Raw genomic sequence first — 12,366 nt, forward strand, 5'->3', positions numbered from 1 at the left:
TGAAGCTGAACCACGGCGTCGGACCTGCACAGGGATTATCACACACACGATTTATTCGCTCCATTTTCATACGGGAGTTTTTTCCCTGTGAGGGCGGCGAGGCGCTGGCACAGGGCCGGGCGAGGGTCGGACCTGTACAGGGATTATCACACACACGATTTATTCGCTCCATTTTCATACGGGAGTTTTTTCCCTGTGAGGGCGGCGAGGCGCTGGCACAGGGCCGGGCGAGGGTCGGACCTGTACAGGGATTATCACACACACGATTTATTCGCTCCATTTTCGTACGGGACTTCTTTCCCTGCGCGGGCGTCGCTGCCCACAGCCGCTGCCCACAGCCGCTGCCTGGTGCGGGCCGGTCCCGCGCATGCGGGCTGGGGCTGCGGGGGCGGCGCCACCCGAGGGCCGCGGGCGGTGGCGGCGGCGGTGGCCGTGGTGGCGGCGGCGGTGGCCGTGGCGGCGGCGGCTGCAGCCCGGGTTGCCATGGAGCGGGAGCGCGGGTTCCGTGCTCCCCGCGCCGGGAAGGCGCCGCGGAAGAAGCGCCGCTCGTCCCCTCTTCCGGGGGCGGCCGCTCTCCCGAGCAGCCGGGCCGGCGGCTCGCAGATGTGTCGGCGGCGCCTCTTCGGGAGCGCGGGGCCTCGCGGGCCCGAGCCCGCCTGTAAGCGCCTCTCGCGGGTGTTGGCAGGGCTTGGGGTGCAGGAGGCTGGGCCGGTACTGGCGGGAAAGGTGGGGGAAAGAGGACCCTGCGCTGTGCTTTGTGCGGTGTGTTCTCGTGAGTAAAGATGCTGGGCAGGGTAATGCGGGCAGGATTTTTACCGGTAGCGTCCTCGGTGGCCCCCAAAGGTTTGTTCCTCACACGGGTGCCCAGCGCAGCGGGCCCTGTGCGAGGCTGGAGGTGGTTTGTTGTTATTCATGTCCCTCACCGCTTGGAAAAAGTACACTGCTGTCCTGGAAACAGGAGTGTTACTTCTATTTTAGCTGCTCGTTAGCAATAAGAAGGATTTTTCCTTCTGTAAAGCGCCTCCCCTCCATTTAATCGAGTTGGAAGGCAGCATCGAGAAATGGCAAGACAAAAGTCTTGCTTACCTTTGAGAGAATATTTTAAGAATTCCTTGAAGTCGTTACTCAAAAGGAGCTGCCTCGTTGTTGAACGCAGTGCAGCAGATACCAAGCCAAGCGTTTGAGACCTCTTAAGAAAAAAATGCAGTTCAAGGGAAGGGATGGGAATCGAGTGAAGCTTGACAGAGCATGGGGAACACCAGCATGGGATGTCTTGATCTTGGGCTGATCTTGGTAATTTAAAAGTAAAGCTTTGCTGTGAGGGGGTGCAGCAAACATTTGTTATTGCCTTGTTCCTGCTCTGCTGGTCCTGCTCTTGTATGTATTTAGTGCTCCTGTGCACAGCCAGCCACCTGGAGGTCTTCCATATGCTTGAAAAAAAAGAAAAGGATGAGTCCTGTCCATATATCATCCTGTCCTGAATTCCCAGGAAGCTTCAGCCGAAGGGCTCTGTGTGGCTCTGGGGAAATGCAGTGACTCAGACACAGATTTTAGTGTGGCGTTGGACGCTCCTTTGCAGTCATAAAAGTGTAACTCTAGAAAGTTTGACTGTTTCTAGCTCTTAGATAATGAAAGCAAAGCACAAAGCTAAATGACTCATAAAATTAGTTTTAGGGTAAGAAAATATGTTTCTGAAATTTGCTGGTTACTGATTGTGTTAATGCCATTTGGGATTATATACAGTGAGGACCAGTTTAATTAGAAATCCTTGATACTCGTAATAAATACCATTTAAAACTGATTTGTACTCAAACTATTTTGAATCAAAGTAAAGGTTGCTTCCAAGGTGGTGGAGTTTTTTCCTTTTAATCAACAGGTTTCTAAAACATGAGAAGTATTTAGGTCTGCTTTTTGTTTTGTCTTGATGTACTGCTGAAAAAAGCAAATTCGGATTTTACATTGTTTGTGACAATAGGGTCAAAAAGTGTTATGAGTGTAGAAGGTGGGAATAGCTAAATTAGAAATAATACTCTAAATTGTATTGTTGAAATTACCATTCTGAACTAAATATTTATTCTCTAGGCCTGAAGAAAAAGCTCAGTGGGAAAAACTTACCAAAGATTAAAGAAAATGTCGAATATACTGAAGAGAGCTCTTCATGCAACCAAAGGTCAGCTAGAACTCATTCAGACACACCACTGTTAAGCCTTGCTAGTAAATTACATAGTTTTGTCTTGTGAGATGGCTCTTGGAGCAATGCAGTCTGAATTATCAATGCACTGATGTTGGTCAGATTATTTATTGGCACCCCATAAAGATATTTTGGAGTTGTTGCTTTTGTCTAAAGCAGTGTAGCTCTGTGATTGAACTTGGTTCTGTTTTTCAACTGCAGCAATCAGGTGACTGTCAGAGAAACAACAGACTTCAAGATAAAAGAAGAGGAACCAGAAGAAAGCAGTGTACCACTGAAGGTGAGAATGCAGTCTTGCTTTTTATCTACTAGTGATGGAGGACAAATCAGAGAAATGTGGCGCATTAACTCTTTTTCTGTTCAGGTAAATTTCCTATGAGTTATGTCTGTGTGAGCCCAGACGTTTGGGCTTGGTCCTAATTTTGGTTTACATTTGCTGTGTATTTGGCCAGAATAAAAGCTGTTGGGAGCTACTGGTAGCATGAGAAAACATCAATACTAATTATCTTGGATGAGGTAAGGCTGTAGGAATTGTGTTGTGTGGAAGAGATCTTCAGTAAATTGTGATTCCAGAGAATTGCTCACTTCTAGGTCAGGCACAGACCTTTGACATGTCATTGATGCTGTTTCTTGTGTTATTAAAACTGGAACAAAGTAATTGGAGGTGGTGGTGCAGAAGTGTTCCAGAACAGTTAATACTGCAGTGGCAAGAGAATAGTGAACCAGGTGTGTTTGAACTGAAATCTGCTGCAGCAAAGGGCACAGGTGATACTGGTATAAAAGTATTTTTCTTTTAAATGTTAGCTCTCCTTTAGAGTCTACCAATTATTTACATTTTCTACAAAATGCCTAGTTTTGTAGAATCTACTGCCTATACATCATAGATGTTTGTATTTGCAGAAATGGCGTAGGATTCTGAAAGTGAGGACTAGGTGTCTGAAAAACAAAAAAAATCAAAAGACAATGAAGTTCATTAGTCCACCTCTGTTGTGCCTAAGTTCAGTTGATGTCAGTATGACTTCAATGGCAGTCTCATCCAGCAAAGATTGCAGGATCAAATGATGAGATATTTGTCATGAATTTTAGAGCTGTAAGCTTGCAGATTTGTTAATGTGCATGAAGAATCCTGCTACAAATTACGCTGTGAATAGCAGGCTTAAGTGGTGAAGTACAGTGCATTTTCTCAGCATCTGCTAATGTGGGATGATATTTAAATGCCTTTCTTTGTCTACATTCAGTTTTCTCAGGTTGTTTGTATTGGTCTTTTAATTTTAGGATTACAAAATAATCAACTTTGAAAGTAAAGGAAGTTTAAAAAATGCTGAAGTGACTTCAAGTAAGTATAATGGCAATACATTATATTGTTAAATATATTTGATATTGATAATAAACTGAATGTAAAATTCCTGATATAATTTTATTTCTGTAAAAGTACTGGTCTTGTACTGTGCTGTTGTTGTACTGGTTCTGACTGTGTGATATTAGAAAGTGAAGGTTTTGACACCACTGGATGGACTTCTGCCTCTTACTGCAGCCTCTGGCTGGACTTGTACGAATTGGTTGTAGGCAGCAAAGACAGACCCACAGCACTTGAGAGTCTTGAGCTCAGCCGTTGGAAGCCACATGATCTTGCTTTTATTATTGACAGAACTAGTTGTGGACAGGAGTTCTTCAGTTTACTCAAACCTGCATTTCTAAAAGCTTGTGACCTATTTAAGAATTGCCCTACTAGAGGCTGTATTCTTCAGGTATGTCTTGTGAGCTGTGGGCAAAGAAGGTATCTTCTCTTGGCTTATGGTAGTGTATGGAAGTAAACAAAGTATGCCTTTTGTTTGTTTCTTTAACTGTATTTTGACTGATGATGAGTGACAATTTTTAACGCATTACAAGAATGAAACTCAGATAAGGAAATCCTGATGGTTTGTACAAGATGATAGATTTTTTTAGCCACATTTTTTGTCTCTTTCTCTAGGTACAGAAATTACTCTTCCCACAGGTGTTTCCACCTTTCTCATAGAGTGTTTAGATGAAGATTCAGCTGCAGATTATAGCACTGCTAACAACAGCCTGACAACTTACTCATCCCCTGAAACATTCAGAAATGATGATTTGGGTGAGACTTTTGGATGACTTTTTTTCAGTTTTCTTTGGTGTATAATATGCAGAGAGACTATCTACAATGGAAAGACAAGCGGCCTCCCTTGGTGTGACTCACCAGGTCACATTTTTGCTATAAACCTGTGCTTAACATGGAATCAGTGTATCTGTCCTCTAATCTGGTGTGAATCAGGTCCTTGTGTAATTTGAATCCTACGTTAAACCTAAAGTATTCACTGTTGACACAAGCTTTTTATTGGGAATGAGCCACAAATGTGTGTTCAGCCAAATTAGTTCTAAACTTTTCTGCAGCTGTTTGAGCCAAGACAGTGCTTTAATTTTGCTTTTTTAGTTCCTGTCCTGAAAATGTGATTGCTTTCAGTTTGGTCACAAATTTATTAACTCAATGAATTTCAGCATAAGAAATCTACACTTCTATTTTTTTATGTCCAGAAAGATGCAATTTTTACTCTGTGGACCTTGGCAAGTACAAGAACTCTACTCTCCTGGACTCCAGCAAAGCGGTGACCATTGATAAGATACCACAGATCTCAAATCTTTCAGCAATATTAGGTAATTATTTTCTACAATACTTCAGGATATAAACATAAACAAATTTCACTCTGATGTGAGGAACCTGTATAAAATATGTAATGATCATTTTATGTGAGGTCTCTTGCATAATGCAGAGCAGCTCCCTGCTAGTGGTTTGTGTTTACTTCGAATATTATGCTTTATAAGTTAGTTTGCACTAAAAAATTGTCTGGTCTAAGCTGGCATAGCTTTTTCATTTAAAGTTTAGCTTTTGTGTTTTTGGTTTTTTTTAGAACCTGTACCAGAGGATTTTCCTGACCGAAGCACTAGAAGGTAATCATACAGCAGACTCTTTGATGCACCTGAATGTTCAGACTCTCTTCTCTTTTGAGAGGTCCTTAAAAGAAAGGCAGTACAAATAAGCCTCCGCTCATGCAAACACTTCTGTGGAGTGTCAGCTACCTGTGTCCTCACTAACATTAATATTGGTGGAATTTGAAATTGGTCAGGGAAGAGTTTGCATTATAGACTTCTATTTGGCCTTGCAGCTGTAGGGAAGTCAGTGTAAGAGAATTCAGTGAAGGATTTTATGGAAGAGACATTTGACATTTATTTACAAAATCACTAAATAAGTTGCTTTTATGCAGTTGCACTAATTCTGTCAGATTTCATTCAGTCACAGCAAAAGGGGTGTGCTCAGGTGATCTGGCCAGGCTTGTCTGTGCAGTAGAGTGTGAAGAGTACCTGTTGTCAAGTCTTCAATAAATCTGACATTCTCTGCTTGCCCAGAGAAAAATCAGTTTTTGGGCAGGTCTTTTATGTTCTTTTGGAATCATCAACTTAGATGGGGAGCTCCTTTGCTTTGGAACACTGCTGACTTTATACTATAATCTTGGGCCAGTTACTGCCTGTTGATAGTGTCTCCTTACTCAGAATTCATCTGCCAGGAAGTAGAATGGTGTGTGTGCGTACTGTGCTGGCGCCCTGCTGACACCCTCCTGTTGTTGGGTGCTGGGTTTTCTCTGGCAAGTTGTCTGTGGTGAGGTTTTATCACAGAGAAGGGTCTTGTATACTAGGCTTTGTCACAGAGCTGCCTTCAGGTCCTAACATAAAAACCTAAGGAACATGAGTGTTTTTCTGGGAACAGCATCATTTCTTTTAACCCTTGTGCTTCTCCTTCCAGTCTTATATGCAGACATTTTCATTCATAACACATATTGATCTTACTGTTACAGATCTCTACACAATTGATTCTGAATTTTCTTGTGAACCTAATTTCCCCTGCGTCCTCCTTAAAGGTGTTCTGTCCTAGAATGCTGAAGCGCTAAGTATTTAGTGAATCTTCTGTGGGTCTTAAATTGCAACAGTCCTCAGGATAGATGTGTGACTTGATAAACTATCAAACAACTGTAAAGGGTGATTAAGCAACTCCTTAACAATTTTTTTAAAATAAGATTTATTCTGTTTCACTCAACCTATATTTTCCTAGGATTTTCTTATTAATAGTTTTTTTTTAAATGTTAACATTCAATCAGGATAGTTGTTCTTTTCTTTTTCTCCTCTTCTAGAAAGAGACCATCAAGTTTCTATTACAGTTCTTCAGCATTAAACAGTTCAACTACTCTGACAGGTAAAATATAACCTGAAGCAGTTGTAGAAGCTGTGAGAATAGAATATTCTACCCAAACATAAATGATTGCACAGTATCTAAACCAGGCTTCTACTGTGTCATTTGTCTTCCAGCACAGACTAAACTCAGTTGTGTCTAGAAGGGAAAGTGTAAATTGAAAAATTGTCCCAGCAAATAAGACTTGGTTCTAATTAATGTGTTAGGAAAAGAAAACAAAAACAACCAACCAACTAAAGTCTCAGACCCCACATTTTTTCCATTTAGTCACCCATGATGCTCATTGAAAATTGACATTTCGTATTTACCTTACCCAGGAAAACAACTGTTTGTGTCATGCTCTTTACTTGAGCTTATTTCATATCAGCTTCATAAATACATTGAGTCCCTGATGAAACTACAGTTCTGATCTGTGACCAATACAATTCTGTCTGTGTGATTATGCAGGTGTCTGGTCCCACAGTATTTATCCAGCTGTAAACAGCCAGGTGAACATTTTAATAAGCAGGCTTGTTTACAGAATGGGAGAGGAGTAAAGCAGTCCTGATGGTGGGGAGAAGGAGACAAGGATTGTATTGGAGGGAAGAATTGTGTTTACAGGAGTGGCTTTGGAATTACTCCTCTGTGAAAACCATCCTGTAAGACATGGGGTGGAGAGTAGCTGTAGTGGTCTTTGTCTCAAAGTTAATTAATGTGTTGGAAATCTGTCACAGGAAAAAAACTCTGTAAAATAACAGCTGCAAGAGAGAGAACTCCAGACCTAAAAAGTGGTATGCGCTGTTCTTCACCATTAGGACCGGAAAGCAAGGTGAAAGATTCTTAATAAATCAGCAAGGTTGTAACACAAATTATTTCCTCCTTGTATAGGTGGAAAACTCCACCTAGAGGAATAGTAGTTCCTGCTACACTTGTAAAGTGATGTTTGCAGCCGGGGCAGAGTGAAGATGTAGCTTTTCCTCTCCCTCTTGAGAGAGCAGTAATCATGATGTCCCCAAGCTCACTGTTTTTCAGACTGGCTGTGTCAGTGGTACTGAAATGGGTTGTGTAGAGCTTGACTATGACAGGGGGACTCTTTTTTTTAGTGCTTATCAAGCTACAGAGTTTGACTTTGTAACACAAAATGTAATTGTTTTACTATTTAGCATGATAATCAAGCAACTATACCCAAAAGGCTGAAGAAAAAAGAAAGCAGTTGTAATCCCTTTGAAGAAGGTTCATCATCGTTTAGGCAGCTTGATGCTTCAGAAGACACGACAGACAGCTCAAAGGAGTTGACAGAAGTTATGTCAGCCAAACCGAGGGATGATGTGGTGGTGAGTATTCCCATTGTGCCCCACTGATGGGGCATGGAATGGAAATGGGAGTTGGGAATCTTGACAAAAGTTACAATTAAATAGGAGAAGTGGCAGGAAGTGCCACATCTGAAATGTCCGTGCTGCAGTAAACTAATTCTTTGTCTTAATTTTGGAGAGCATAAGACCAAAAAAAAAAAAAGAAACCAACCCTGAATGATAGGAATTCAATACATAAATCTGAAGAACTAGTAATAATTCTAAATTGAGTTCTTAAAGTATTGTGTATTAGGAGAATACTGTAAGAGTAATAATAAACAGCAAAGACTTTGAAACTGATACTGAGTTCTTCTCTGTTTTTGTTTAGCAAATGACTTCCACCATGCTAATCATGGAGGAAAATAAAGTCCTAAAAAATCCTGGTAATGCTCAGCCTCTAGAGCTAGATGTGAGTGTCTATCTGATGGGGGATTTTTTGTTTTTTTTTTCTGAATGATTAAGACCAAAGAAATCATTCCTTGTGGCACATTCCATTTCTGCCTATATATATGTTACACTGCAAATTGCACAACAAACGGATAAATTCTGAATAATTAAAAAACTCAACACAATCTAGGAATTTGTTTTGTATTTTTACAAATGTACTGTAAAACTAGCACTACTATCTGTACTTCCATTGATTCAAAATTGATATTTAAATGCCAGTTTGAATTCTTTGGCTGTACAAAGCTCTTCACACTTGAGCTAGTGCATACTAGATTAATAAATAGAGAACATCAGGGTCTTGGTGAATCCCTAAATAATTTTTATTTAAGCAATAGAATATCTTTTGCATGAGCCAACAAGCATTAGCTAATCTGAATTGTTGTCTGTTACTTAACTGGGCAGTTATACCTGGATATTTTGTATTTTGATGGAACTGTAGCTTAGCTTGTCACCGGTGTGTAAAGCCTCACCTGGGGAAGACCTGTTCCTGAATACCACAGGTCCATTTGTAAACTCAGAAGAAATTCTTCCTGCATCTCTGAGTTCAGAAAAAGAAATTATTCCTCAAAGTCCAGAAGAAAAGAATATTTTACAGGTTCTGATTTTATTGCATTTCTTAAATCCAGTTTTGTCGTGCTAATTTCTGTATATTTGATCCTTACAGTATCAAAACTGCTAAAGAGAATGTTTAAAGCTTTGAAGCTTTCTATCACCCTTTCCAATAGCATGTTGAGTGTACACAAGTAGTCTTAAATGTTTTCTAGTGATATGCCTTGAAATCTGCATGTAATCTCTAATTTCCCTAGAAGAAAGCTAAAAGAACATTTCTTCAGTGGGAATAGTTGTGTGAATAAAATCTCAATAATTTTTTCAGCCTCCGTGTGGCAGACAAGAAATCTGCTCCATCGTTAGAATGTCACCAGACCCGAGGTATTCCCGGCTCCAGCAAGTTCCGGTTAACTCTAAAAAGTTCCGCCTTCCCAAAGGAGTGCCTGAAGGTAAAGGGGTATAAACTTGGTTCTGTACTCCTGTATATATAGTATAGATACACTGTGCAGATGCTAATGCGTTAGTTCAGTGTTTAAAGGTTGTTGGGCTTTTTCTTAAAGTCTGAATATTTGGAAAAATCACAAGGCTAAAAAGAGTGAAAGATGCAGAGAACTTCAACTCTCTGGCTTAATAGTGTTCTTGTGCAACAGTACTTTAATAAAATTGCACTGTTTTCTCCTCCAAGTATCTTTTGCATAGCAATTATAACAGTCATAGGCTACTTCAGAATTAAGGCCTTAATATTATTCTGTGCTTTATTTCAAGGGTGGGTAAGCCTGAGTTGAACTTTGGTATTCACCACCACCCCTCCACCAAAGTAGTTCAAGTTATCAGTAACGTTTTTCTTCAAAAATTACCAGTTTCTCATAAGGTTTCTGTTCTTTTCTCCTGAAACCGTTAACATAGGGAAAATTCCTTTATTCACCTCCTTGGTTTTTGTGGAACAAAAATAAGAGCTGGGAACAAAACTATCTCGTCACTTAACAGAGAGGTAAAAGCCTCTCCCTTTCCCATCTCTCATGAAGTTTCTTGGTGTACCACTGGATGGCATGTGTCTTCCAAAGTTTAAAGTACTTCTTCAAGTTTCCTGCAAGTTGTGTGTCATTTATTCTGTTTTAATTCAATACAGAGATACTGCATAAGCTGCATAATACTGCAGCTTTCAAAAATACTGAATACACAAAAATTTTCATTTGCTGTCTCTTAAGTCCAAATATCTTTCTACTTTATTACCAGTTATATGTAGCATCTAGAATGCAGGGAAGTGCTTGTAAGTGTGTGTGTATGTATTAATTAATGACACTCATCTGACGCTTCTATACAGATCAAAGAACTGGGATTGTGCTAGGTCATGTGCCCAGGCAAATTGTGGTAATACAGAAGACAGGTTGTACTTGGTGGGCAAGTGAATCACAAATCAGCAAGTAGTGTTGTCAGAACAAAAGTTTGGTTTTCTTACTCCTTTTCTAGAGGATCCTGGTATCAGGAATTAGACCCCACTGTGGTGGGAGGTTTATGCTGGATGTTTTATTCTCTGCTCAAGGAGTCTTTCAGATGATGCTGGTTTTCATTAGGAATGTACATATACTCAAAATTATTGTCCTCTCCTCACTGGTAAATGAGACCTGCAAGATCCCGATTCTTCCAGACAAATGCTAGCAGTGGATATAACTAGTGAACATCTGAACAGCTGGTCAGATCATCGAGCTTTATTTTACTTGTGAGAATGTACCACTTTATTGATAGTTACTTATCACTTTTTTTTCCTCACAGATATTATAACAAGTACCAAAAATTGGATCTACTGTAAACAGAGATGAAATTTTTGGCTCTCAGCAGGAGTTAACAGAAGAAATGACCTGTCTTGCTGCTGTGACAGGGTGGTAAAACACAACTCCTAACTAGTAAATAATAGTTGTATGGTTTTTGCATGTATGTTGTTTGAAATTTAATATTATGTGTTTCAGTAAGCTAGTAAATACTGAAATACTTTATATTAAATTATTTTGTACAGCAGCTAGATCCTGTTCTGGGCATTATTCTGTAAGGATTCCATAAAGATGAATCTTCAGTTTGTTTTGATTTTTAAAAAGTTTGACTGAAGAACAGCAGACCAAATTCCTTTAATAGATTACTTTTGGCTCTCTTTCTGCCAAGATCTCTAGTTTTCTCTAGTAGCATTAGCGTCTAAAGATGGGACCTCTGTTTAAGTGTTAACATTGACTACGAAGGTCATTGTTAATATGGAGTCCTGGGACTGGCCATGAAAGCATTCATGTACTCTTGGAGACCCAGAAGTCAATAGTATGGCACCATTAAACTCCTTGAATGCTTAGGTCTGCAGAACATTGGAGGTACAGGACTGTGAGTTCTGCTGTAATTTGATTTCTGAACATGACTACAGGTCATCTTCACCCCATCATCACTGAGAATTGGCTCTTAATGATCAGCACTGTCACCATTCTGGGCACATCCACTGCCCAGCCACTGCCATCTCAGAGTCCTTCCTGTTTCATCTCAGGTATTTTGTAATATCACATCTCTTAGTCATTGTCTCTTCTAGTGGCTTCAGACTTAGAGAAAGTAAATGCCTTACATGAACACAATGGTGGGAAAAACCCTTTTATAGCTGATCTGTTTGAAGAGATGGATATTGACATTCTGGATTTTCAGGTTACTGCTCACACTATGTCCACATAAGTCAGATTCCCAGTGCTTCCAGTTCAGGTTGTGGATTGTTAGTTCATAAATGTTGTTCTTAATGTGCTGAATGTCTTGGAAAACACTGTCAAGAACAATTTTTTCCACTTGAATTCATTGCACATTAAAGTAATTTGGACCCCTACAGTGTTCTCACTACAATATCCTTTACTCAGATTTATCTGGACGAAAAGGAAGTTTTTCAATGTTTCGAAATGCTAGTATGGCTTTCAAAAGTCTGAGTTTGTTTCTCAGTGTTATCACCCTGGAAAATACTTCTGTATTTCCTAAAAGAGCATTAAAGGAAGACATACAGAATGCATAATTGTAATTTGACTGCATTTGAAAATACCTGTGAAAGTTCAAACCCTGATCTTTTCCCCATTGCTCTGGGGTAGAAGGAAGTGCAAATAATTGCTGCTGGATTAGTCCATGAACAAGTATTATATAAACATTCTAAATGGCTCAAGGTTAAAAATTATGCCATTAAGCTATTTTTCTTTTAAGCATTAATAGAATGAGTTCTGCCAATAACTCCTTGGAGTCCTGTCGGGTATGCTTTTAATTATCAATATCCTTGTTCTTGCAAATACTATCACTAGTAATTATGCAAGAATCTAGAGCCCCTAGGAGACAGAAGTGAGCTTCTTGATGTAGCTCGAAGCAAAACTGAAAATTACATATCATAATGCTTATGATGATTATTCAAGTAAAAGATGGTCCAGAATAAAGATATGTTTATTGTAAGGGTATTCTGGAAGTCATAGGAAAAAACACTTACCTTGCCCCAGGGCATTTGGTAAAGAGACTAAGAGACTAATACTGGCAAACTAATTGGAAAGTGCAAGAGAGGAAAACATGGTCTGGAACTGTGGAATTGGCTGTAGCAG

At 39.9% G+C, this 12,366-nt stretch overlaps 1 protein-coding gene across 1 annotated transcript; it reads left to right on the forward strand.

Annotated features, from left to right (window-relative positions):
• Nucleotides 1-452: 452 nt before the first annotated feature.
• MEIKIN (meiotic kinetochore factor) lies at nucleotides 453-11,795 on the forward strand. Its single transcript, XM_068205729.1, has 14 exons — nucleotides 453-658; nucleotides 2,083-2,170; nucleotides 2,393-2,471; nucleotides 3,467-3,527; nucleotides 4,164-4,304; nucleotides 4,742-4,861; nucleotides 5,116-5,155; nucleotides 6,391-6,452; nucleotides 7,163-7,257; nucleotides 7,592-7,762; nucleotides 8,109-8,189; nucleotides 8,667-8,822; nucleotides 9,102-9,225; nucleotides 10,550-11,795. Exons 1-14 carry the CDS (start codon nucleotides 484-486, stop codon nucleotides 10,594-10,596), a joined length of 1,440 nt encoding a protein of 479 aa, XP_068061830.1. The 5' UTR covers nucleotides 453-483; the 3' UTR covers nucleotides 10,597-11,795.
• The last annotated feature ends 571 nt before the right edge of the window (nucleotides 11,796-12,366 follow it).

This window comes from Anomalospiza imberbis, chromosome 15, assembly GCF_031753505.1.
Source record: "Anomalospiza imberbis isolate Cuckoo-Finch-1a 21T00152 chromosome 15, ASM3175350v1, whole genome shotgun sequence".
NCBI lineage: Eukaryota > Metazoa > Chordata > Aves > Passeriformes > Viduidae > Anomalospiza > Anomalospiza imberbis.